General features: G+C 31.7%; 1 protein-coding gene and 1 pseudogene across 1 annotated transcript; both read left to right on the forward strand.

The window, feature by feature from the left end:
• Window positions 1-3,406: 3,406 nt before the first annotated feature.
• On the forward strand, window positions 3,407-26,683 carry LOC125815018 ((-)-camphene/tricyclene synthase, chloroplastic-like; annotated as a pseudogene).
• LOC125816288 ((-)-camphene/tricyclene synthase, chloroplastic-like) lies at window positions 3,974-4,789 on the forward strand. The gene is made up of 2 exons (XM_049495876.1): window positions 3,974-4,256; window positions 4,375-4,789. Exons 1-2 carry the CDS (start codon window positions 4,086-4,088, stop codon window positions 4,675-4,677), a joined length of 474 nt encoding a protein of 157 aa, XP_049351833.1. The 5' UTR covers window positions 3,974-4,085; the 3' UTR covers window positions 4,678-4,789.
• Window positions 26,684-27,544: the final 861 nt, after the last annotated feature.

The following is a 27,544-nucleotide window of genomic DNA, read 5'->3' on the forward strand; positions in this document are numbered from 1 at the left end:
TATGTCAGCACCACGTTATTAATTAATTTTTTTTATTAATTATTTTCACTATTATTTCTTTAACATTTCTTAAAATTAATTTACATTAATTAATTAAAAATACATTTCCCCCAAACTCTTCCCCCACCCACCCCCCTCATCACTTCTTTCTTCTCCCTTCTTCTCCACCATTTTTAGCTTTTCACTATTCATTTTTTTCCTCTTCGTATTTTTCAACAAACTTCACCGTCCAAACTTCTTTCATCGTAACTTCCAAACCACCGCTTCCCCAAAACCCCAACCAAACCACCAGTTCGCTATTTCTTTCTTCCTGAATACACCATTAACAATGAGCTTCTTTTGAGAGGGACTTCTCCAAAATCCAGCCCGATAAATTTACTCCACATTTCCTTCTCCAGCGTCACCACATCTTTATCAGATTTCAAGTTACCTCCAATATCCAAAAATAGATCCACCACATCTTAAACAATTAACTTCGAAGCTAAAGTTGTTGCTAAGCCAAGAAGAGGTAAAAGCTTCATTTTAATCTATTTTTGGATTTTAATAAAAGTTACTCCATATATAAGGAAAATAATATTTAAAATATTAATTATATATTCATCTATAAAAAAATAGTATGTGTATGATTCTATAGTTACTTTTTCCATTTTTAATTCTTTCACACGCTATTAGGTGAGTGAACTCACTTTCTTTGGCACGTCATCACTTAGGAGATTGTATTTAATTCACTTCAAAGCTGTTAAGGGATATTTAAACATCCGTATAATTTAAGTGTTAAAAGTAAGTTATCCGATCAACTTCAGATTTTTTAAAAAATGTATTTTCTCTTAAAAAGTATTTAGATACTTGAATTATGTGCATATAATCTATTTCGATTGAACATACGATAAAGTATTCCTACTGATTACTTTTGACTCAAATTTTTTAATGTGAATTATCACAGCGTCCAGGGGCGAAGTTACATATAAAAAATGGGCTATTGAACCTATGGCTTCCCTATAAAACTAGATATATATATCTTGTTTTGAAAAAAATAGGTCTAATATTATTCATTGGCGTCCATGCTGAAGGCTATACTGCAATTGATTGGATGTTAAGTTATTTACCTTGACGACTGGGGATCAACTCTCAGTTTCTCTTTTTTTTTTTTTAATACATTCATATTATAGAAATACTTTTTTCACATTTGAAAGCGAATACGTTAACCACCTAAATGAAAAAATAGAGTCTTCCCGATTAGTAGAGCCGGCTGCAAAGAAGCAAGGCACGTGCCTAAAGTTTTAGAATCAACGGAAAAGGACCAAATTTGTCTTCTAATTATTTTTTTAAAAAAGTTACATTTGTCCTTCGATACTTTTTAAATTTTTCAAATTTTGTTCTAATGGGAGAAATGTAAATCTTCTGACTGATTATTGTACATACGCATTAATTAACAAAAAAAATTTTAGTCTTATCAAATTTTGTTCTAATGCAAGTTATTTGACACTTGCTATATGATTGAATTGCATATTTTATAAAGAGAAATTATTTTTAAAATGTATAATACAATTTCGAATTAAATCTTTATTTTTATCAAATTAAAATGTACATATTTAGATTTTCAATCAATATTATACATAATATATGGATTAGTAATAATGGGATTAGTAATGCAGAAATTAATAGTGCAAAGATTAGTATTGCAGAGTTAATTTTTATCAAGTGTTTGGTTCATTGTTTCACATCTCATCTTGGGTTTGGATTAAAACTTTATAAAAAACTTCTTTCCAATTACACCCTTGAATTATTATGTAATTGGGTTAAGCTAAATAATTACGTCCGGACAATATTATTTTTGTATGGCCTTCTAACTAGCTACGAGAAGAACAATTTTGTTTTTATGTTTTCCTTTTTTTTCACTTAAATTATTTGAGGATAAATAATTGTCATTAATTTGTATGGTCTTCTAACTAGCTACTAGAAGAACAATTCTCTCTCTAAATAATTTGTAAGCTAATTTATTTAAATAAATTTACTAGACAAATATAAAACATAAAATAAAGAAAATAATTAAAATGGTTTAAGGGATATTTTTATCTTTACATAGACTTATCCCACGATATTATATCCCATGTATTATTAATACCTCCAAATGGAAGGTATTAGTAATACATCCCATAATACCATGTAGGAGGTATAACTAAGCCATGGATTAGTTATACATAGGCCCAAATTTTTATCAAACATAATACTAAATAATACCATACATAATACATGGACTATTTATTTTAATGCGGCCTACCAAACGACCCCTTAAAGTCTTGTACATCTATGTATAGGGAGGCTTTTATTTGTTACCACAACACGTGAAAAGCATTAGTTAGTTACTTACTTAAAGTTTAGGTTAATAGTTTAGAAATAACTTAGAAACATTAAATACTTGACATTTTGAGGACTTAGCAGCTACCTAACATGAGAAAAATTGCAAGGCCTGTAAGTACCCTAAAAACTCTCATTAAAATTATAGCATGTTTGACATTGCTACTAAATAGAAGCACTTATTTAAAATGATTTTTCAAGAAAAATACTTTTGAAAAAAAGTAGTTTGTGTTTGGTTAATAGCTATAAGATCAGTATGACTAGATTGTGTATATTTATGAGATATATATATATATTTTTAAATGAGGGGGGGGGGGGGGGGGGTTACAACACCATGGTGAGCTACTCACCTGAAGAACCAGAAAATCATAATTTCACATAGGAAAAATGTAAATCTTCTGACAGATTTATATACATACACTGATACACATTAACTAACAAAGGTAATTAGTCTTATCAAAGTTTGTTCTAATGCAAGTTATTTGACATTTGCTATATGATTGACTTGCTTATTTTATAAAGAGAAATTGTTTTTAAAATATATAATACATTTTTTTATTTTTTTTTTAGTGGGGGTGCAAAGTTCAAAATGGACAATAAAAAGAAAAAACCTAGAGAGCATATTGTGAGCCAAAGATTGATTTGCATATAACTTTTTAGACCTCCTTTTTGCCCATCCATATTTAACACAAAAACTGACTTTATCAAGATTTCCCTCCAATGAAATCTTGACATTATCTCTTCCAGTTTGAATAATCAGCTTCCTCACTTGGGGATGATATTCACCTCCAATAGACCATCAATATAGACTAATGAGAACATGTGCCGCCTAAAAAATAATCTTAAATTTAAATTGAAAATGTCTAATTAAAACATTTCGTTAATTAATTTGAATTGAAAAATTAACATCAATATAGACTAATGAGAACGGATGCTGGCGAAAAGTACTGGACAACCACTTTAACTCTGGGGAGAATTATCTATTTATAGTAACTTGTTGAAGCTCAAAAAAATATATCTGTCCACACATTGCATAAACAAAAACAAAATGGAGACAATATTGACGGCCAACATGGGGAGGGTAATACCTAAAATTTCCTCTTCATTGAGCTCATCATCATCATCATCACTAGCTGACGGTGACACTGCCATGAAAGTTGAACCACCACTGCTTAGGCGTACAGGGAATTACTAGCCTCCTATTTGGGATTTTCAATTTATTCAGTCGCTACACAATCCATATGTGGTACGTACCTACATTTTCTTTATACTATATTATTCTCTCACGTTATTCTATAACGTATCATTCAAAAAATAATTTGTAAATGTGTTGTGTAGGGAGATAAGTATATGAATCGTTTTAACGATCTGAAGGAGGAAATGAAGAATAATTTGATGCTAATGGTTGAACTAGATGTTAAGTTGGAGTTGATTGATAATTTAGAAAGGCTTGGAGTGAGTTACCACTTTAAGGATGAAATTATGCAAATATTGAAGAGCATACATGACCAAATTAGTAGTACAGATAATTCATTATACTCTACAGCCTTGAAGTTTAGGCTCCTCAGACAACATGGTTTTCATATTTTGAGTCTATCTAAATTTCTAGTATATACTTATTTGAAACATGTTGATTTCTATTAAATTAGTGGGCAGATTTGTGTGAATCGTACTTACGAGAAGCAAGATGGTACCACAATGGATATAAACCAAGTCTGGAAGAATACATGGAAAATGGATGGATCTCAATTGGAGGACCAGTGGTATTAGTCCATACATTGTTCCTTGTCACAAATCCAATTACCAAAGAGGCCTTGGATTCCTTAACCAATTATCCTGACATTATTCGATGGTCTTCTACTGTTATTCGTTTAGCCGATGATTTGGGGACATCCTCGGTATGCATATGCTTTTAACATCCTCGGTATATGTATGTATATATATATATATATATAAAACATTAGAGTATTCAACTCCGATCCCTTTGAGATGATCATGTACCTGATCTTAATTCAGGATGAAATGGAAAGAGGTGACGTTCCTAAGTCAATTCAATGTTACATGAATAAGAAGGATGTTTCGGAAGAAGATGCAAGAAAACACATCAATTTATTGATAAAGGAGACATGGAAACTGATGAACACAGTTCAAAATAATAATTCATTATTTTCTGAAACATTCATTGGATGTGCAGTAAATGGTGCAAGAACTAGTCAGACAATTTACCAGCATGGAGATGGCTATGGGATTCAAAATTCTCATACAAAAAATCGCATTTGTAAATTATTTTTCGAGCCCATCACAATTTCAATTCCATAAAATCCTACCTTTTTTTCGGTTTTACTTAATGAGTGCTATTCTAAAATGCTTTATATTTTGTTTGTGTTTTTTTTCAAGAAAGAACTTTTTACTGAATATCTACTATTTTCTATCAGCGCGAAACTTTTTTCATTAAGACTATAGGTTAGATATTATCAGGGTAATACAAAACCTAGCTATTCTATCCATAAAAAATGAAATTTGGTAATTTAGTTAGCATGTATTTTTAGTTTCTTCAATTTAAAGATCTGTAGCCAGATCTTATCATGAAGGATGCTAATACTAATAATAATGATGACGAAATGCATCAATAACCCTTTAATTTTTTATACCAAGCTTTGTACTGAAGCGATTAATTTAAAATCAGAAACAGGAGCAGAGAAGAAGCCCTTTGTAGGGAAACAGTGGCAAACAGGAGCAGAGAAGAAGCCCTTTGTAGGGAAACAGTGGCATTTGTTTCTGTCACGATCCGAGCCTACGCCCTGGATGTGGTCGGCACTCGAGAACCATTGATGGTCCCTGTAACACCCCAGAAATTTTTTGAGCTAAGACTCAAACCGTCCTTCATTGTGAGTAGGATTTTACTAAAGAATTTAAAATTTCTCGAGTGTTAAGGTCACTAGATGTAACACCTTGAGTTCCTAGAAGAACCTAAGAGAAAAGCATTCAAGTCATTCCTAGTTTTCTTAAATTTTGGGTCAACTTCAAACGACCATAAATCCTAGTACAGGATGAGTTAAGTGAGCTACAAGATAGAAAATTAAAGTCCTTCGAGTCCTATTTCCAACGCCACCGAGTTTGCTCAATTCCGAGCTCTGAGTAAAAAGTTATGACTGATTTACTAACGTCGCGCAAACCTGGCAGCATCTCCGCGATGGCTCCGCGACGCGGAGCCAATAAGGACCTCACTGCCTGGTGAAAATAATTCCGACTACCAGCTCGTTTTATTTATTTCTTTAGGGGTATTTTAGTCCTGAAAACCCTTAGGGGGTCATCTAAATTGTCCTAAACGTGTAGAAAATCAGTTTTCTTAAATCTATTCACTCCAAAGATCGATTCTACGCTCAAGGGATTCAAGAAACACTAAGGCAAGGGTTCATCTTTCAAGATTTTCCTTCAAGTTCTTCAAGAAGATGGTTCTTTCAGGTATTTAAGCTTCCATAGTGTTGGGTTTGTTCACCAATCATGTTAATTTCAACGATAAGTTCGTTCTGGAAAGTTGAAAGTATGATGTTCTTGAATTATGTTCTTGAAATTGGCTTTAGTTCTTGAGTTCAGATGAGATTGTTGAGTTCTTGATGAAATCATGTCGATTATAGAGTTGCTTTGAGTTAGGTTCTTAGGTGCATATGCTGGGTATCTGAATCTAAAGAGTTACTGAGAAAAATATTCGATTTTAGGCGAATTGGGGTTGTAAAACGAAGAAGGAAAAAGTCAAGTGTGATCTGGCACGCAAGTCCGTGTCGCGGACTTGCTCCCCCAGTGACAAAAAAGTTGCTCCGCCTCGCGGTTAGGATGCAGACTCCTCTGTCTCAAAGTTTAATTTCGCGAGTATTATTTTAAACCATCTCCGCGTCGCGGACTTGTTATTATTTTAAAAAGTATATTTAGGAAGATGACTATAGTCCCTGTTTTAGTTGGAGATTATGCATATTAAGTGCTGTGTTTTTTTTTTTTTATGTAAAAGGACGCCTTGGTTGTAGGCATTTTTTTTTGAAGTGTTACTACTCTTAGCACGTAAGTGTTAATTCAAGTTCTGCGCCATTTGTTAATTAAATCGTGTATATTTTTTTTTGTGTTTTAGTAGAAGTAGTAGGCAATGTTTTAAAATCTGGAAAATATATAACTTCATTTTGTCTTAGTTGAAAAATAGGTTGCAATTTTTCCTTAATAATGTAACCCTCTATATTCTATACCTACAAATGTGAGTTTTGAATTTCTCTCGGTAAATTATGTTACTATATGCATGGGTATAAGTTTTCTTTAGTTTTAAAGATAAGTCATGTCTTGCGAATAATTTTACTTAGTTTAGTCATAATAGTAAGGGATTACTTTCGAGAGCGATATAGCTTTGAAGTTGTGTTTCTGTGGCATATTAGACAATATGACTACATCACTTAAAATCGATTTTGTTGTTCGTTAATGTCCCTTTTGGCGTCCTTTATATGATAAAATTTTCAGCTTGTGTTTTCTTAGTTTAAAAGTATTTTAGATAGAGTTGAGTGTTTGTTGTTGATTTTTTTAGAAATGATATGCAGGTTACTTTAGTTATATCTTTATTTTATTTATACATTTTTGTAGTAGTAAGAAAAATCATAGATTTTAAACTCTTCTGCTTAATCCATTAATTAGTAGAGTTTGTTGTTTTGGTTTTCTTCCAAGTATTTCGTCAGGCCACTTTAAAAATGTCCAAATATCTTAGTTGGAGTTTTCGTTCTGCACTAGCACGCTTTATATTTAGATGGTATATTTGATGTGTAATTTTACTTAGCTCTATCTATTTTTCTCTAATATAATATCGTTTAAAGTCGAATGTCTTACTAATCTTTTTACCCTTTCCTTATTTGCATGAACCCCCCTTGGTTTGAGTCCACTGGACTCCCTTCTATCTCTTCCCTTTGCATTTTGGATGTGTCATGGAGTCATGAACTAAGCAATATCGAGTTGAACTCATCATTTCGAGAAATTAGAAGCTGAAACAGGTCTCGGAAAGTCCCAAAAGGGGTTGTATACAAGATATATACATCTATATACATTGATATATAGGTCAAGAAATGAAAAATACAGGGCTAAGGCGAAATATAGCTGTTCGGAAGCAAGAAATACATGAAAAGAACTGATATACATGCTCATATGCACTGATATACAGACGATGTATACAAACACGGGAATTTGGTGAAAGGTCAAAATTTGCAGCGAAATTGGCCCAAGAAGGGGCCCAATTTCATTATCTCGTTTACTCTTCTAATTGTTTGATTATGTGTTGACTAATTTTATTTAACTCTAACTTTAAATAACTTAATTAGATTCCCCAAAAAGACGAGTCATTTTCGTCGTGTCGGTTTATTTTAATACATTTCACTTGTTCTGTTCACTTATTTTATTAATCAAATATTGGTCGAATTTTATATTTTAATTAAGTTAAATCTTTGTTCTTAAGAAGATATGTTTTAAGGCCACTTCACTTGATCACATTTTATTTTAAAATGGTTTTAAGTTCAAGTATTTTTCTTCAATAAACTTTAAAAAATGGCTTTCTCTTACTCAGTCATTTTCTCAAAAAACTTAGTCAATTAATTTTTTTAAAAATGATTTTTATGCTCTAATTTATTAAATAGGTTTAAATTATTATTTCAAAAATGACTTAAATAAATTCTAATTAATCTAGCTTTATTAAAATTCTAATTACTTGTATTTCGAGTCAAAATGTTCCATTTTAGATCCCTTTCTCTAAAAATAAAAATAATATAAAATGTGTCATTTATTTAGTTATTTTCTTAAAGTTAATCAAATATTATAAGTTATTATTTTTAAGTTAAATCATTTTCTTAAAAATAGTTAAATATATTTTAGTCAAGTCGCAGGTCAATCGCATGTTAGCAGACACTTTGAATGCTTAAACCCTTCTCGAAGTGTAAATTGAACCTCGAACCCTCTTTGGTATTTTCAAATTATTTCTTTTTCTGTTTAAATCCTTGAAAATTATAAGTTTTCTTAATTTCTTTAAAAAATTAAGTGGCGACTCTTTTCTAAGTATTTTTCTCAAATTGTTTTATACTTAGGACATTTCAAAAAGTAATTATTTCTAAAAGATAGGACAATTACGGCACAATAATTATAATCCTAATCATGGGACTTTTACCTATTACCCATGAAGTCCATGAGTTGAGTTGTTCATGCCCATAATTCCGTATGAACATTATAAGTCGAACAATCTTGAGATGAGAAGTAGCTTTGAGTCCTTGAGTTGAGTAGTTCATGCTCATAATTCCGCATGAACCCTCTGAGTTGAGCATTCTTGAAATTAGTAGTATCATTGAAGTTCTTGAGTTCCAAGTATTTGAGTTCTATCTATGGTTATTAAAAACCTTGCATTGAGTCGTTCAAGTCCATAATTCGGCGTGAACCATTTTTTTTAGAAGTCTTTTACAAATATTTAAACTTTGTTTTAAGACGTAATCTTTGAAGGTGAGTAAATAGTAAGAGTAAAGTTCTTTTTCTTCAAAGAAGTATATGGGAACTAAGTATTCCCAAGAAGTTTGAAAATGTTTTCACATTTTGAGAAAGAAAAGGGAACATCGATTCCAAGAGAGCTTTTAAGCTAAGTTTTGAGTAATTATCTCAAACCAAAGAAAGAAGTTGTTTTAAAAACATATGAGCTAAGTATATATTTTGGAGTTGTATTGAACACCGATATGGGGATGCGAGTTCATATTAACTCAAGTCTCCATAAACCATGTAGTCATCATGGGTAGAAAATGGTCATACTTTTTAGATGAATCCTTTTCACATAGACTAGTGGATCCACTAAGTTAAGTTAAGGTCCTATACTGATGGCAAGGTATAGGATGGTCCTTGGCAGCGTGAGGTAAATTGTTGTATCATCACTATAGCTCTTAAGTGATGGTTGTCGGTTAGAGAAACTCCCACAGAAGTTATTGTATTCTTATATACACAGTTATTTGTATTTGTACATACATTTTAGAGTTATACTATATCCTTGCATACACACAGAGTTGACATCATGTTTTTAAACAGTTTGTTTCTTTATATTGCACTTGTTTTAAATTGCTTTATATTGAAATGAGTTCAGTCATATTGAGTTGAGTATCCAGAGTCAAGTATCATATCTTTCAGTTGAGTATCTAATCTCTGAGTTAAGTATTTTATCCTTGAGTACTTCTGAGTTGAGTAGTTTTGTATCCTTGAGTATTCCTTGAGTTGAGTAAGTTTGAGAAGAGGTAATTATGTTTCCTTTTTATGAAGTTTCAAGCTTATGTTATGCTTTAGAATTCCCCTTACATGCTCGTACATTCCACGTACTGAGCCATTTGGCCCGCATGTCGTTGATACATCCAAGAGTTCGAGTTAGCTATGGTGAGCCTCCTTGCTTCCGGAGGATTTTATTTACCTTTCAGGTATATCAGTTGTTAGGATGTCGTGGGTCTTGTCCCGAGCTCCATCTTTATCAATTAGTGGCTTCATAGATAGTCAGTATAGTTGAGAAGTCTGTATTATTCATTTATTTTATTAAATGTTTTAAAGACTTAAGTTGCCTTTTTATGGCGAGTTGTATATACTTTATTATACAGAGTTTTCTTTGGACTTAAAGTTTGTATTTAAGTTTTATGAACTTTTATTTCAATTTTAAGCTTTTGTATGCTTGAGTTCTGTCTATGGTTATTAAAAACCTTGCATTGAGTCGTTCATGTCCATAATTCGGTGTGAACAATTTTTTTTAGAAGTCTTTTACAAACGTTTTAACTTTGTTTTAAGGCTTAAGCTTTGAGTTGAGTAAAGAGTAAGAGTAAAGCTCATTTCTTCAAAGATTATACGGGAACTAAGTATTCCCAAAAGTTAAAATATTTGCACATTTGAACAAGAAAGGGAACATTGATTTCAAGAGAGCTTTTAAGCTAAGTTTTGAGTAATTATCTCAAAACAAAGAAAGAAGTATTGGTTTAAAAACATATGAGCTAAGTATATTTTTGGGAGTAGTATTGAGCACCGATATGGGGATGCGAGTTCATAATAACTCAAGTCTCCATAAACCATGTTGCCATCATGAGTAGTAAATGATCACACTTTTTAGATGATTCCTTAAGTGCTTTTTAGCATAGACTAGTGGATCCACTTAGTTAAGGCGTCCTATATGAAGGCAAAATATAGGACAATTCTGGCAGCGTGGGCAATACATTGTATCATCACTTAGGTTCATAGTGGTGGTTGTCGGTTAGAGAAACTCCCACAGAGTTATATTATATTTTATTACATATTAATTGAGTTGTTATTGTACTCTTCAGTACACTGAGTTGTTTTTTTATTGTTTTAAAAGCTTTCCATATATTGCATGTGTATTATTGCTTTATATTGAGTTGAGTATCCAAAGTCGAGTATCATATCTTTGAAGTTGAGTATCTAATCCTTGAGTTGAGTGAGTTTCTAAAAAGGTAAGTATGTTTCCTTTTTATCAAGTTCAAGCTTATGATATGCTTTAGAATTCCCCTTACATGCTCGTACATTCCATGTACTGAGCCATTTGGCTTGCATCCTGTCATGATGCAGATACATGTATTCAGGGTCATCAACATGAGCTTCGTTGATACCACATAGAGTTCGAGTTAGCTATGGTGAGCCTCCTTGCTTCCGGAGGATTTCATTTACTTTTCAGTTTTGTCAGGATGTCGTGGGTCTTGTCCCGACTTCGATCTTTGTCATTTAGAGGCTTCATAGATAGACAGTAGAGTTTCAGAAGTCCGTTCATTTATTTTGTTAAATGTTTTTTTAAGACTTAAGTTACCCATTTGGGGGCGAGTTGAAGATATTATTTTATTCAGAGTTTTTCATTTGAGTTAAAGCTTTGTATTTTAGTTTCATGAATCTTTATTCAGTTTTAATGCTCATGTATGCTTGAGTTAGTCTTTCGCTTGTAGTCAGCCAGGATGGGGGTTCGTTTGGGGACCAACATTGGTTCTCGAGTGCTAGCCACGTCCAAGATGTAGGCTCGGATCGTGACATATAAGGGTCTTTCAACTATAGTTTTATGTCTTAGAAAGTAATATATTCCTAACAAAAATTTCTCTCTTTAGTTGACATATCATGTCTTATTAAATTTTTTTTTTTTTTTAAAATATCAAGTAGGGCAAGACAATTACCATTCTTCTTCTTTCTAACAATAAAACTATTTTTGGAGTTGCTGAACCACGTACCGTATGTTATGTCACATTTCTACAGTAATATCAGAATATATACAGTGTGTCTATATATTAAGGGTGTGTTTGGTATGAAGGAAAACATTTTTCATAAATTTTTTTCTAATTTTCTCATGTTTGGTTGGGTTAAATGTTTTCCAAATCAACTTATTTTTCTCAAATTTAAGGAAAATGACGTTCCCTTTAAAAATTAAGGAAAACATTTTCCAAAACTCTCCTCCAACTTTAAATTACAATTTTTTTAATTGAAAAAATCAATTTATTTTGTCCCTATCCTCAACTACCCCCCCCCCCCCCCCCCCAAAAAAAAATAGTTTAAGTTTGTTTTTAAAAGATATTTCAAATTTCAATTTTCTTTTTACCCCACTCATCCTCTACCGTCGACCCCCCCCCCCCCCTAATCACCCCCCTGCCAGCCCTCCACCCCCTCCGAAAAAAAATTAAGTTTGTTTTTAAAAAAATATTTTCAACTTTAAATTATTATTTTTTCACTCCTATCCTCGACCCCCCCGGGCCACCCCCCCACCCCCCAGAAGAAATTAAGTTTGTTTTTAAAATATATTTTCAACTTCAAAATTTAATTTTTTCACCCCTACCCTCGACTCCCTCCCTCCCCCCGGCCAGCCCCACCCCTCAAAAAAAAATTAAGTTTGTTTTTAAAAAATATTTTCAACTTTAAAATTTTATTTTTACACCCCTACCCTCGACCCCAAAAATTAAATTTAAAGCTTGTTTTCAATAAAATATTTTTAACTTCAATTTTTATTTTTATTTTTTACCCCACCCTCACCCCTACCCCCTCCAAAAAATAATAATTTAAGTTTGTTTTTAAAAGATATTTCCAATTTCAATTTTTTTTTACCCCACTCATCTTCTACCGTCGACCCCCCCCCCCCCTATCAACCCCCTGGCAGCCCTCCACCCCCTCCAAAAAAAATTAAGTTTGTTTTAAAAAAATATTTTCAACTTTAAATTTTTATTTTTTCACTCCTATCCTCAACCCCCCCGGCCAGCCTCCCCTCCCCCCCCCCCCCCTCCCCCAAAATAAAATTAATTTTGTTTTTAAAATATATTTTCAACTTCAAAAATTTATTTTTTCACCCCTACCCTTAACTCCCCCCCCCCCCCACCCCTCAAAAAGAAATTAAGTTTGTTTTTAAAAAATATTTTCAACTTTAAAATTTTATTTTTACGCCTCTACCCTCGACCCCCTCCCCCCCCCCCCCCCCCCCGTCCTAGCTCCAACCCACCCCCCTCAAATTTAAGTTTGTTTTTAAAAAATATTTTCAATTTCAAAAATTATTTTCTACTCTCTAGTAAAAATAAAAGATATTTTCTCAAAAATATTTTCATTCATAAATCAAACACTAAAAAATATTTTCTACTCACCAACCAAACATGAGAAAATAAGTCAAAAATCTACTTGTTTTCCAGGAAAACATTTTCTTTCGTACCAAACACACCCTAAATCTGGTAGAAAAGAGGGTATCGGTCCAGTGTACTATTCACAATAGTAATGCAAAATTATTGTTCATCAATATTACTAATACTATTTGAAATAGTAATGCAAAATTATTGTTCATCAATATTACTAATACTATTTGAAATAATAATGCAAAATTATTGTTCATCAATATTACTAATACTATTTGAAATAATAATGCAAAATTATTGTTCATCAATATTTACTAATACTAGTCACAATAGTGCTGACTAGAAGTGACGATGAAACGTATCGAGTCGAATATGACGAGTTACAATACTAGTCACAATAGTGCTGACTAGAAGTGACAATGGAACGGATCGAGTCGAATATGATGAGTTACTTGTTGGCCAACCACTTAAAACTCTTGAGGGAAAATGATCTTGTTTATAGTTACTTGTTGGAGCCCAGAAAAATTAATCAGTCGACACATAAAGGTGAATAATAAACAAATTAAAATGGTTGCAATATTAATGGCCAACGTGGGGAGCTGGCTAATACCTATTGCTATCTCCAGAAAATATCCACCTAAATTTTCCTCTTTATTCAGCCTATCGTCATCACTATCCTCCTTTTCTATCACCATTGACGGTGGCACTGCATGCAATGAACGTTCAACCACCTACTAATCTTTCATCAAATCACATTAGGCGTTCAGGGGAATTACGAGCCTACCATGTGGAATTTTCAATTTATTCACTCCCTATACAATCCTTTTGCGGCACATATTACCTACATTTTCTTTATATTATATTATTCTCGCACGTTACTCTATAATGTATAATGTATCAATCAAAAAATAATTTGTGAATGTGTTGTGTAGGGAGATAAGTATATGAAGCGTTTTAACAAACTATATAAAGAAGGAAATGAAAAAGAATTTGATGGCTATGGTTGAGGGATCACAAGAATTAGAAAAGTTGGAGTTGATTGATAATTTACAAAGTCTTGGATTGGAGTAAGTTACCACTTCAAAGTTGAAATCAGGCAAATTTTAAGGAGCATAAACCAACACTTGAATACTACAGGAGATTCATTATACAGCACAGCTCTAAAATTTAGACTCACAAATAATTGGTTTTCATATATGATCTCAAGTTGCTTGTTGCTTCTTTCATTCACTTTTACTTGTTACATTTCGCTTTTCGAGAGTCAAATTGAATAGACTGAATTTCTTTTGCAATTTATAATATTTTTCATATATGAGAAAGATTGCAGTTTACAATATTTTTCACATAGTTTTCAAATATCTAAATTTAAAATATAAAATGAACATTCAATTTAAGAGTGAAAATTTATCAAATTGATTCTTATGTAGTGAAACTTGACAGGTAAAAGTGAACGGACGGATACCTACTAATTTCTTTGTTTGGTCATTTTTTTTATATGTTTCTACCAATAACATTTCTACTCGTGTCTTTTCCCCTAAACTATTTCAAGGATAAGCAGAGAAATTTCAAGCAAAGTCTTTGTAAAGATACAAAAGGATTGTTACAATTAAATGAAGCTTCATTTCTTTAAATGGTGATGATCAAGAGAATTGGATGGTGGAACTAGTGCGCCAAGCCCTAGAACTTCCTTTGCATTGCATGATGTTCAGAGTTGAGACAAGCTAAGGTGGTATATTAATATTATGAGAAAATCCCAAATGCTAATTAATCCTCTTCTACTAGAGCTTTGCTAAATTGTATTTCAACATTGTGCAAGCAACACACCAACAAGATCTACGAAATCTATCAAGGTGAGCAAAAAGATCAGGAGAAATTATTTTTAAAATGTATAATACATTTTCTAATTAAATCTTTATTTTTATCAAATTAAAATATATATATTTAAATTTTCAATCAATATTATACATAGATAAAAAAATAAAAAATAAAAATTTAAATATTAATATAATATTAATGTGATGATTATATAATTAAAAATATCAAGAAAAATAAATTTATAAATTATTCCACAAATTAAATCACTATATACAAAAAAAATATCTGAAAAATAAATAAATATAAAAGATATATTAATAAATATATATATATGGCAGGGATAGTTTGATCTTAAAAAAATAATTTTCTTTCCAATAACAAAAAAATTGTTTCTGCTAAAACACTTTTATTTGTTTCCACAACACGTTAAAGTTTTGGTTAATAGCTATAAGACAAGTATACACGTTGCACAAATAACTTAGAAACATTAAATACTTGACATTTTGAGGACTTAGCAGCTACCTAACATGAGAAAAATTGCAAGGCCTATTAAAATATAAGTACAATAGAAACTCTCATTAAAATAAGAGCATTGTTTAGCATTGCTACTAAAAATAATATATTTTTAAAAGTACGTATTTAAAATAATTTTTCAGAAAAGTACTTTAGAAAAAAAGCAATTTGTGTTTGGATTAATTCTTTTGAAAAGTGTATTTCATAAGAAAATGGCATTTGACTGATCTTTTATAAAAAGTGATTTTGAGAGTCAAATTACAAAAAATGATAACTATTAATATACTTCTAATATTAAAATTATTTTATAGAGAAAAACTATTTTAAATATCTATTATGAAATAAAATTAATTAAATTTTTATTTTTTATTAAATGAAAATGTACATATTTAAATTTTCAATCAATATTATACCCTTTTTGGGAGGCTGAAATCTTTAGTTGTTATTTTTTGTCTTTCTTCTAATCTTGAAAAAAATATTGTTGGTATATTTTTTCTAATAATGCAAAATAATACATAAACTAATATATAATATATAAAATAATGATATATAAACATAAAATAAATTATAAAATTGTAACATCTCGCAAATTGAAATAACTAGGAAGAAGCTAATAATTGGAAATAGTTATTTTTGGAAAGAATGAAAAATCTGGAAATTTTGTTAAGTTAGAATAAGTTGAGTTTTGGTCAACTTCAAATGGCCATAACTTCTAGCTCAGGATGAGTTAGGTGTACTTCCAGATATGGTAGGAAATCTCTTGGAATGATCTTTCAACACCGCTGAGTTTACGCAATTCCGAGTTTGTATGAGTGAGTTATGCCCTTTGAAAGTTGGGCTGTTGGGATTAGGAAAGGCCAATCCAGATTTTTTAAGGGTAGTTTGGTCTTTTCCTTGCCCAATATTTTATTTCATTTTTGGTAATTAAGTTAGGGTCTAATCAGAATTAGATCAGTTACGCTTTTGCCAAAATACGCTAAGGCTTGGAGAAAAAAGAAAAGAAGAGGAGAAAGGAGAAAAGAAACAAGATTCGTCAAGATCGTCGAGTTTAACTTGTGGATTTCGTCGGGGGTGATCCCTACAAGGTATGTGAGATCACATAGCGTTGGGTTAGTTCACCCACGCGCCCAACTTGATTCAATTTCAGCAAAGTATATTGATTTGAAAGTAAATCCCTTGAATTCTTGATGAAGTTCGTTTGAATCCTTGTGGGTTGTGTTGTTGGAGTTTTCTAATTGAGATTGATTTACGTTTTTAGTTGTGTTTTCAAATGGAATCTGTTGTTATTTAAGGGTATATGTGAGTCTGAGTGTTTGGGGAAAGAACCCATGGAGTTTCGAGGTCTTAGAGCTGGAAAACGAAGAAGAAAAATTATGTCGGGCAATTCTGGGCAGTACCTCCGCGTCGCGGACCTGCTCCCCAGATTTGGGAAAAATCGTTGTTGTGTCGTAATTTGACTATCTCTAGAAAAATCACTTTTTTAAAAAATGTTCTAAGTATAAAATAATTTGAGAAAAAAATACTTAGAAAAAGAGTCGCCACTTAATTTTTTAAAGAAATTAAGAAACTTATAATTTTCAAAGATTTAAACAGAAAAATCATTTGAAAATACCAAAAAGGGTTCGGGGTTCAATTTACACTTCGAGAAGGATTTAAGCATTCGAAGTGTCCGCTAACATGCGGTTGACCTGCGATTTGATAAAAATATATTTGACTATTTTTAGGAAAAATATGATTTAACAAAAAAAAATTAAAAATAATAATAATAATTTACAATATTTGATTAACTTTGAGAGATTGATTAAATAAATGACGCATTTTTTATTTATTTATTTATATTTATTAGAGTAAAGGATCCAAAATGAAACATTTGAATTAAATTGCAAGTGATTAGAATATTAATAAAACTTAGACTAATTAGAATTTATTTAATTCATTTTAAAATAATAATTTAAATCAATTTATTAAATTAATTGAAGAACAAAAGTTTTAACTAACCTTTTTGAGAAAAAATGACTAAGTAAGTGTTATATATTTTTTAATTAATTGAAAAGTGTTTTGACTAACATTTTTAAAAATTTATTTGAGAAAAATACTTTAACTTAACAACTTTAAAAAATAAGATGTGATCAAGTGAAGCGGCCTTAAAACATAACTTTTTAACTTAATTAAAATATAAAATTCGATCAATATTTGATTTATAAGAGAGCACAACAAGTGAAATGTATTAAAATAAACCAACACAAAGAGATGACTCGTCTTTTGGGGAATCTAATTAAGTTATTTAAAGTTAGAGATGACTCGTCTTTTGGGCCAATTTCGCTGTACTTTTAAGCCTTAATTCAATTCTCATTTTGCGTATATACCATATGTATATCAGTGTATATGAGCGTATATATCAGCTCTTTTCATGTATCTCTTGCTTCCGAACACCTGTATTTCACCTTAGCCTTGTATTCCTGCGTTTTCGACCTATATATTGATGTATATAGCTGTATACATCTTGTATACGACCTCCTAATTATCGACATCGTAATCTTTATGAGTTTGAACAACAAAGCCAACAAGATAAGAAAATTAGTAATAAGAAACAAAAAAAAAATGATCCATTACATTTTACTTAAGCATTTTCGACTAAAACATAGACTAAATGGAGACATAAATTCGATTAAAATAGGACATGTTACACGAATGAGATAATAAATCCCAAGCAATTGAGAGAAGCGGAAGAAAGAGACATTCAAAACCAACTTGAGTACGGATGACAAGATTCAATTTTAGCATGATTTACGGGTGAAGATGATAAGGACGTACAACTGAGAAACTAACTAGCAATAATAGAACATTTTAATAAGGCGAGTTTAGCACAAGAAAGATAAAAAAAAATGCTCCAGAGGCTTGGAAATGACCAATTTATTGATTCAAGTTAACTCGAATTACCCGATAACAAAGGATATGTAACCAACATTATTAAATAAGAGATTTAGAGGTGCAGCAACTATCAGGTGGATTACGGAACTTAGTCTTAAAAGCAACTCACATGATTTATACTAGTTAGAATAACAAGAAGAAAATAGAACGAAACCGACTCAATGTCATACGGAATTAGTAAAGCTTCGAGCAAAACACTACACAACGATCAAAAGTAAATCGTCCTCACATTAGGCACAAAAGAGGCATGAATCAAAAATAAGTATTACCTTTCATGGGGCAGAGAACTGGATGACAACGAGTTTGAAAGCGATTCCACCACTGTGAACTTAACTCGGACAAGCGAAGAATCGATACACAAGAAAATTAGCTCTTTATTTTTCCTCCTTTCAATGTATGAAACCTCTATATATATTTTTTTTAGATAGTGAAAATCTTTTTCTTCCTTCCCTTTTTTTTCTTAATCAAGAACAAGAAGGGGGTATTTATAGAAAGGGGATTGGGGTTCGGACTTTTTCTGGGGGAAAAAGGGTGAAATCGAAAATTGAGTTCGACCCTAATTTCAAAACTTTTTTTCTCTCCAAGGAATGGGAAAGTTGTTCGTTTGTGTGAGATTTTTCCCAAAATCCCAGGATATCCGGATGAAGAGGTCAAAAAGGGAGGTTGTTGCAGAGAAAGCTGTAGGAGTTGTTGGATATTGATGCGTGAGGGAGAAGGAGAACGATGTACAGGGGTCAGTCTGTGTCGTTGTATTGCTGTTGTGTGCGTTGAAATTGAAAGGGAAAAAGGGGTTGGGTCGGGTATGTTTGCTTTTTGTGAATGTGGGTATGTATGTTGTATTGTTGCTGATGTATGCTGATTGAATTGAGTTTCTTGGGCTGGGTTGTTGGTGGAAAAGGAAATGGGCCGAAAATAGGGAGTGTTGGGCCGGCAGATGCTGGAAAAAAAAAGGCCCAAAGTTGGCTTGAAAGATTTAAAGTAAATGGTAAGGAATGGGTCGGATCTGTACTTAATAAAAAGGCCGAAGGACTGTAAACTTAGCCTACTTAAATTTAAGAAGTTAATCAAATTGAGTTGATTTGCAAATTCCGCTAAAGTTTAAATAAGATGAATTAATATAGTTAATTTACGAGTTCCTTAATCTTAACGAAATAAAATAAATACCTCAATTATAAACTAATAATTCGAAATTATAACTATAACTTAAAGTAAATTAATAAAATATTTAACTAAATGTAAAATCTTTTTGATGATTTTCAAATATTTATAAAATAACGTGATTGTAGAAATGTACGTATTCATTATTTAAAATAATTACAAGAAGACAAATTAATTTTAAAAATAACTTGCAAGTATTTTGAATTTCGTAAGATTCATTAATTCAAAATTACAACCATCACTAATAAAATATCTAAAATAAAAAATCTTTTTGAGATGATTTTTGAATGTTCATAAAATACATTAATTATACACATAATTATATAAAACATATATATCATTTACAAAGTGACGAAACTACTTAAAATGACTTGCAAACTATATTTTTTTTATTTTTTTGAAATTTTTATAAAACTAATTACTTTAAATCGTTCGAAATTGAAGAAGCTCTATGATTAATTTATATTGTGGAAGGTCAAAATTGGATGTCAACAATCGTTTCGCGTCGCGCAGCGGTCACGGACCGTTCTGCCTCAAAAGTTGTTTTGAACCAAAAATTTAAATGCTTCTCCGTGTTGCGGACCCACCCATAGACAGTGAATTTTGATTTTTTTTCTTCTCATGTTTAGCTATCTAAATTCATTCCTAAACATCTTGAGATCTTTCCTATCACAAATCACAATCCTTGAATTCGTAATTCAATTCAAGGAAAGTTAAGAGTCAAGTTAGAAGTTAAGAAGCAAGTCAAGAGAAATTCTTTAAAGTTTCCAAAAGTCTTTCACAAACATTTTAACTTTGTTCTAAGACTTAAGTTTTAAGTTAAGCAAAGAGTAAAGATTTGAAGTTCATTTCTTCAAAGAAGTATATGGGGAGTATGTATTCCCAAAGAATTTAAAATGTTTTCACATTTGAGCAAGAAAGGGAACAACGATTCCAAGAGAGCTTTTAAGCTTAGTTTTTGAGTAATTATCTCAAATCAAAGAAAGAAGTTTGTTTTAAAAACATATGAGCTAAGTATATTTTGGAAGTAGTATTGAGCACCGATATGGGGATGCAAGTTCATATTAACTCAAGTTTGCATAAACCATCTAGCCATCATGGGTAGTAAAGGATCATACTTTTTAGATGACTCATTAAGACGCTTTTAGCATAAGCTAGTGGATCCACTAAGTTAAGTAGTTCTATATGACGACAAAGTATAAGACAGTTCTGGCAGCGTGGGCAAGACGTTGTATCATCACTTAGGCTCATAGTGGTGGTTGTCAGTTAGAGAATCTCCCACATAAACTATATTATTTTATTAAATGAGTAAAGTTGAGTTTGTTATTGCATTTTCTTTAACGAACTGAGTTGTTTCCACTGTTTTTGCAAGTTTTCTATATATTGCATATGCTTTGTTGCTTTATATTTAGTTAAGTTATTCAGGAGTTGAGTAAAGTCAAGGTAAGTGTTTCTTTCAGATTCTTTCAAGCTTAAGTTGTGTTTAGCATTCCAACTCGCATACTCGTACATTCAATGTACTGATGTCAGTTGGCCTGCATCTTATAATGATGCAGACGCGGGTAACCAAGATTAGCATCCAGCGCCTCGTTGATCCAGTTTGAACACTCAGAGTCTTGTGGTGAACCTCCTTGCTTCCGGAGGACCCCTTTTATTGCTTTCAGTTTTATTATTAGTTCATTAGGATGTCGTAGGCCTGTCCCGACATCCATCTCAGTTGTTTAGAGGCTTCATAGACATACAATCAGTTAGTTAAATTCATTTGTCACTACTTTATTATTGGCTTATGTTTTTGAGACTTGAGGTTGTCATTTTGGCTAAGTTTGAATGTTTATTTAAAGACATTATAAGTTATTTCACAAGTTCCTTGTTAGTCTATTTCTTGTGTTTAAGTCTTCCGCTGAGTAAGTAAGCAAGACCAAGGGTTCGCTTGGGGCCAACAATGGTTCTTGAGTTCCAGCCACGTCCAGGGTGTATGCTCAGGGCGTGACAAAAATTTGTTATATAAAAATAAAAAATAACATTCTTAAATGAAATTTAACCAAACTTATGAAATATGCTAATTAAATTTTAAATAAAAATAAATAAATAAATAAAAAAAAAATATATATATATATATATATGAAAAAGATATTTCAATCTAGAGAAAAAGAATTTTTTGTTTCTGCTACTTTTTTAAAATGCAGAAATTTTTAGCTTCTTCCCAACAGTAGAAAAACGGTTACTGCTTCCATTTAGAAGCACTTTTACTGATTTGCCAAACATATAATTTTTCAACAAAAATATTATTTTCTCAAAATTAAGTATTTTTACCCTCCCAACAACAATGTCAAACAAGCTCTAAATCTTAAAACTTGGCCAAAAGTCAATGAACTATATTTGCATTTTCTATTACTCAAAAGTCGAATGCCTCACACTACCAAACATTTAGTTTCTGCTTCTACAATTTTTAAAAAGCATAAATTTTTAGTTCAGAAGAAAAACTGCTTTTGCTTTCTTTTAGAAGCACTTTTACTGATTTTCCAAATAGTTAATTTTTTAATAAAATATTTTTTTTCTTAAAATAAGTGTTTTTACCCTCTCAATTAGAGCAATGCCAAATAGGCTCTAAATCCTAAAATTTGGCCAAAAGTCAATAAACCATATTTGCGTTTTCTATTTCTCAAAAATGAAATGCCTAACCCTAAAACTTTCTTAAAATAAAAACAAATCTATAGTCTTGTGGACCAAACATCTTGAAGATAAATTAAGTAAAAAGAAAAAACATAAATAATACTAATGATTGTAACTAATTTCCATGACAGTTTCAAAGTTGATGATCTACCTTAGTCATTCTTTTTAATGACATGGTCCCTAGCTAATGGAGAAATTATCTAAGTATTTACAAGGAATCAGACCTTTTATGACGATTTTTGGTAGCAACTTATCTTATCGCCATAAAATAAGATGAATCGGTGACGATAAATAAATGTTGCCACAAAATGTATAGTCTTAGTGGCGACCTTTGAAATTTCCACGAAAGCTAACATATTAGTGGCGACTTAATTACTGTTGCCACAAATAATCCTACCAAAATATGCCTGAAAAATTGATTGGTTGCGACAAACAAATAATCGCTATAAAAAAGTCTTTTGGTGGCGACTTCATCACCACTAAAGAGGATTTGTAGCAATTTGATAGCCCCCACTAATTCTGTTGTTTTTATAAAGATTTTGGAGGTCAGTTCAAAGTTTTATTACTAATGTGTTTGGTCTATTATTTTTTAAACACTCAAACCCTTTCAGACTCAATAAGATATTTTAAAGTAGAAAAAATTAAACAAACACACTTAATGATCTAATGTTTGAACCATTCAGATTTAGACCTTCATTAAGTGCAAATAAATGAGACCTTAGTATAGCCAACGACCCATGAGTCACCACGACAGGTTATTAGTTACGATATTTTGACTTTTTTTGGCAAGTTGTATCGCCACCAAAAGATTCTTTTCTTGTAGTATTAGATGGACCGGACCACCGTCTACTCCCATGACACATAAAAATGGTACTTATATTATAAGCCAAACCACTCTCAAATTTGACGACAAAACTTACTTTAAATGGAAACAAATTGGGACTCCAACTTAACTATCCAAAAAATTATGGTGGCAATATTTAGTAACGTAGGGATGATGGTCACCGCAAATAGACAACCAATATAGATGAATGAAAACATGCATGCAAAAGTTTTTTCTAAAATTTGAATCGAAAATGTCTAATTAGAATATTTTATTAGTAGATAGAAATGTTGAATTGAAATGCTCATGGAAGTATTTGCTCTTGTTGTTTTCCATAGTACTTTTGTTTATATAATTAACATGGTAGCACTCCGTAGCAAATAATGATGGAGCCAAAAATTTCATTAAGGGGTTCAAAATTAAGGGCGGAGCTATTGTATCGAAAGAGGGTTCGGGCGAACCCCCTAGCTTTTCCGTAGACTCTATATTTGTATAAAAATATGAAATAAAATGTATATATACATTTCCTGTGAACCCACAAGCTGAGTGAAACAGTTGGCCCAATGATGTCTGCGCACCCAGTGAAATCGGTCAGCCCTCTGGCAGTGGGTTCGAAACTTAGTAGGAACGATTTATTTTTGGGATAATTTCATACGTGGTTTTATATAAAAAGAATTTAAAAAAAAAACCAGAAAAATAAGGATTAACTAAATTATACGTGGTTTTAATATAATTTTAAAAAAAAAAATTGGTAAATGTAAAATATAGGAAAATAATCTTTGTGTTGTACTCTGAAACAATATCTGACTATTGATTTCTACTCAGACATTCAAAAAAGTTTAACTCCATCTTTTTTTCAAAAGTTAGAGTTCTAACTTTTATTATTGATCTGATTGCTACCATCTGAAATCTGGCCTCCGGTATGTACTCTTTCTTTCTCTTTTCATTTTTATCTTATTTGTTTACTTTTACACGGTATGAATATCTATTCAAAAATTGATTTTTAATTTTTGATTCTAGGGTTATTCCACATATTGATAATTTATTATATTAAAATAATTGTTGTTTGCTTTTCAAAATTTTAACTTTTGGTGGGAGATTGGCAGTAATGGTTCAAGGTGATAGTGAAATTAGTAAAATATTTATTTTAGGTGTCAAAATATTAATGATGAATTTAATAATTTTAACCTCACTTAGAACAATATTAAAGATTTAGAACCCACTGGTCTAAAATACTGGCTCCACCAAGTAAACTACACGAACTAGCTAAAGCTCAAAATGAGTTCAACATTTACTATATAAACATAAAAAATAATTTTAACCAAATATAAATATTAAATTTGTCTCTCTGTCTTTGTATATATGCATGCACAGTGATGAAAGGAAATACACGTAAGAAAATTTCCTCACCGACAGGCTACGGCTGCTGCGTGCAGCATGAGAAGTAGTAGACGCACAATAATCTATTTATAGTTACTTGTTGGAGCTCAGAAAAATCAATATGTCCACACATTAATTAAAGCTAAGTGAATGAAACAACAAAAATGGTGGCAATATTGATGGCCAACGTTGGGAGGCTAATACCTATGGCCATCTCCACTTAAATTTTCCTCTTTATTCTGCCTATCATCATCACTAGCCTCCCTTTCTACCGTGGCTGACGGTGTCACTCAACCATCTACTAATCTTTCATCAAATCACATTAGTCATTGAGGGAATTACGAGCCTCCTATGTGGCATTTTCAATTTATTCATTCCCTACACAATCCTTATGCGGTAACTACCACCATTTTTTTTAAATATCATATATATATTATCCTAGCTCGCGCTTTATTTTATAATATTGTATCATTCAATTACGCAAATATTGAGGAGCGTATATGACCAAATTAGTAGTAGAGATAATTCATTATACACTACTAGCTGCGTTGAAGTTTAAGCTCTTAAGACAACATGGTTTTCATATCTCTCAAGGTGCTCTCTGTTTTATCCAATTAGTACGTACTCACGTTAATTTCCCTCGATAATATTGATATACTGAACGAGTTCAAGGATGAGCAGGGTAACTTTAAGGAAAGTCTTTGTGAAGATACTACAAAAGGGTTATTACAATAATTATATGAAGCTTCATTTGTGTCTATGGAATCTGAAACCCCTACTTTAATGCATGGAGTCAGCCAATACATTTGCAGGCTCACAGATCTAAAGAAGTATTTGGACAATTTAAATGGTAGTGAAGATGAAGAGAATGAGAGAGTGAAACTAATTAATACGCCATGACTTTGCATTGCATGATGTTGAGAGTAGAGACAAGGTGGTACATTAACATTTATGAGGAAATCCCAAAGGCTAATCCTCTTCTGCTAGAGCTTGCTAAGTTACGTTGGATTTCAACATTGTGCAAGCAACACACCAACAAGATCTAAGAAATCTATCGAGGTGAGTAAAAAAGGTGGGGGGAAAATAATAGTACTACTACTTATAAGCTTTACTGATATATTGAGTAACTTTCTACAACGTAACATACAAATTAAATTACAGTGATAATTAATGTAAGTTATTCATTATACATATATAGTTAAATCCTTGGAGATCTGGGGCATCGATCGATCAATAAGTTTATATTTTTGATGTAATTAATTAAGGTGGTGGAAGAAGTCATGGCTTGCAGAAAAATTGCCATTTACAAGGGGATAGAATGGTGGAATCTTTCTTATGGATACATAGCTGGTTTGAACCTCAAAAGAAGGAAGACTGTCGAATAATGTTGACAAAGGTCACTGCTATGGCTACAGTTATAGATGACATTATTTATGATGTTTATGGCACTCTTGATGAATTAGAAATCTTCACTCATGCTGTTGAAATAAAGGTCAGTAACTTTCTGTGGAACTCCACGAGCTAAAATAGTACTACTAAGTCATAAAAATTGACAATACAAGATATATGAAAATATGATTAATTGTAACATTCAGAATGCAATGGATGGGCTTCCAGATTATATGAAAATATGTTACCTTGCACTCTTCAACACTACCTACGAAGTTCTCAAAGAGCAAGGGATCAAACGTTATACCCTCCTACCTTACAAAATCAGTAAAAATACTTAGCTCTTCTGTATACTTTGAATCTATCTATCTATGGTATATTTTTTAATTTCGAAATAATTGAAGACAAAATTAGTGGGCAGATTTGTGTAAATCGTACTTACGAGAAGCACGATGATACCACAGTGGATATAAGCCAAGTCTTGAAGAATACATGGAAAATGGATGGGTCACAGTTGGAGCACCAGTGGTATTAGTCCATGCTGTGTTTCTTGTCACAAATCCAATTACCAAAGAGGCCTTGGATTCCTTAACCAATTATCCTGACATTATTCGATGGTCTGCTTCTATTATTCATTTAGCCGATGTCCTCGGTATGATTTCCCTTAACACTACTTATATATATATATATATATATATATATACAACAATATTTGGTTTGAGATTTAAGCAAAGAGACGATCATGTTCCTAATCTTACTTCAGGATGAAATGGAAAGAGGTGACGTTCCCAAGTCAAAACACATCAATTTATTGATAAAGGAGACATGGAAACTGATGAACACAGTTCGAAAGGATAATTCATTATTTTCTGAAACATTCATTGGATGTGCAGTAAATGGTGCAAGAACTAGTCAGACAATTTACCAGCATGGAGATGGCTTTGGGATTCAAAATTCTCACACAAGAAATCGTACTTGTCAATTATTTTTCAAGCCCATCGCAATTTCAATTCCATAAAATCCTACCTTTTTTTGTTTTTACTTCAGGAGTGTTATTCTAAAATGCTTTATATTTTGTATGTATTTCTTTTCAAGAAAGAACTTTTTACTGAATGTTATTTTCTATCAGCGCGAAACTTTATTCATTAGGACTATAGGTTAGATATTATCAGGGCAATACAAAACCTAGCTATTCTATCCATAATAATGAAATTTGGTAAATTAGTTTGCATGCGTTTTTAGTTTCTGCAATTTAAAGATCTGTAGCCAGATCTTATCATCAAGCTGGATGCTAATAATAATGACAAAATGCATCAACAACTAACCCTTTAATTTTTTATACCAAGCTTTGCACTGAAGCAACTGATTTAAAACTAGAAACAGGATCAGCGAAGAGCCCTTTGTAGGGAAACAGATCGGCATAATTGTTTCGCCGAGTCAGAATAGACCTTTCATGAGACCTGCATGTACAGCATTTTTTTGTTTGAAATGGATTCCGAAGGATATAGGTACAAGCGTAAATAAACCTTGTGTCTCAACAATTAATGTTCATTCATCCATCTTTTTGTCCAGCACTATCTATACAGAGATAATATGTGTATTTTTGTTTTGTTTATCTTTCAATAGTGTAGCTCATATTTTATGCTTGACCTGCTTATGGTTCTCTAGATCCTTCAAATGTAGATGATGAATAAATTATTGCTAATTTGACTTGGTTATAGTTATTTGTGTATACGTATTGCTAGGTTGCTTTGTGGTTGTGACTTGAGTGCAATCACAATGGCTTAGTATAACTTTAGTTCTCAGTTTTCACATTTAACCTCCAAAAAAAAACATATTCCTCTTCATCATCTAATTCATCTGATCTGGAAACACGCTT

This window comes from Solanum verrucosum, unplaced genomic scaffold (assembly GCF_900185275.1).
Source record: "Solanum verrucosum unplaced genomic scaffold, falcon-dt-bn FXZP01000261.1, whole genome shotgun sequence".
NCBI lineage: Eukaryota > Viridiplantae > Streptophyta > Magnoliopsida > Solanales > Solanaceae > Solanum > Solanum verrucosum.

Bases quoted from the DNA above. Each gene is read 5' to 3' on its own strand.
- LOC125816288 (XM_049495876.1), top strand. From the start codon at position 4,086: ATGGAAAATGGATGGATCTCAATTGGAGGACCAGTGGTATTAGTCCAT. The intron at 4,257-4,374 runs GTATGCATATGC...ATCTTAATTCAG, and splicing joins ATGATTTGGGGACATCCTCG to GATGAAATGGAAAGAGGTGA.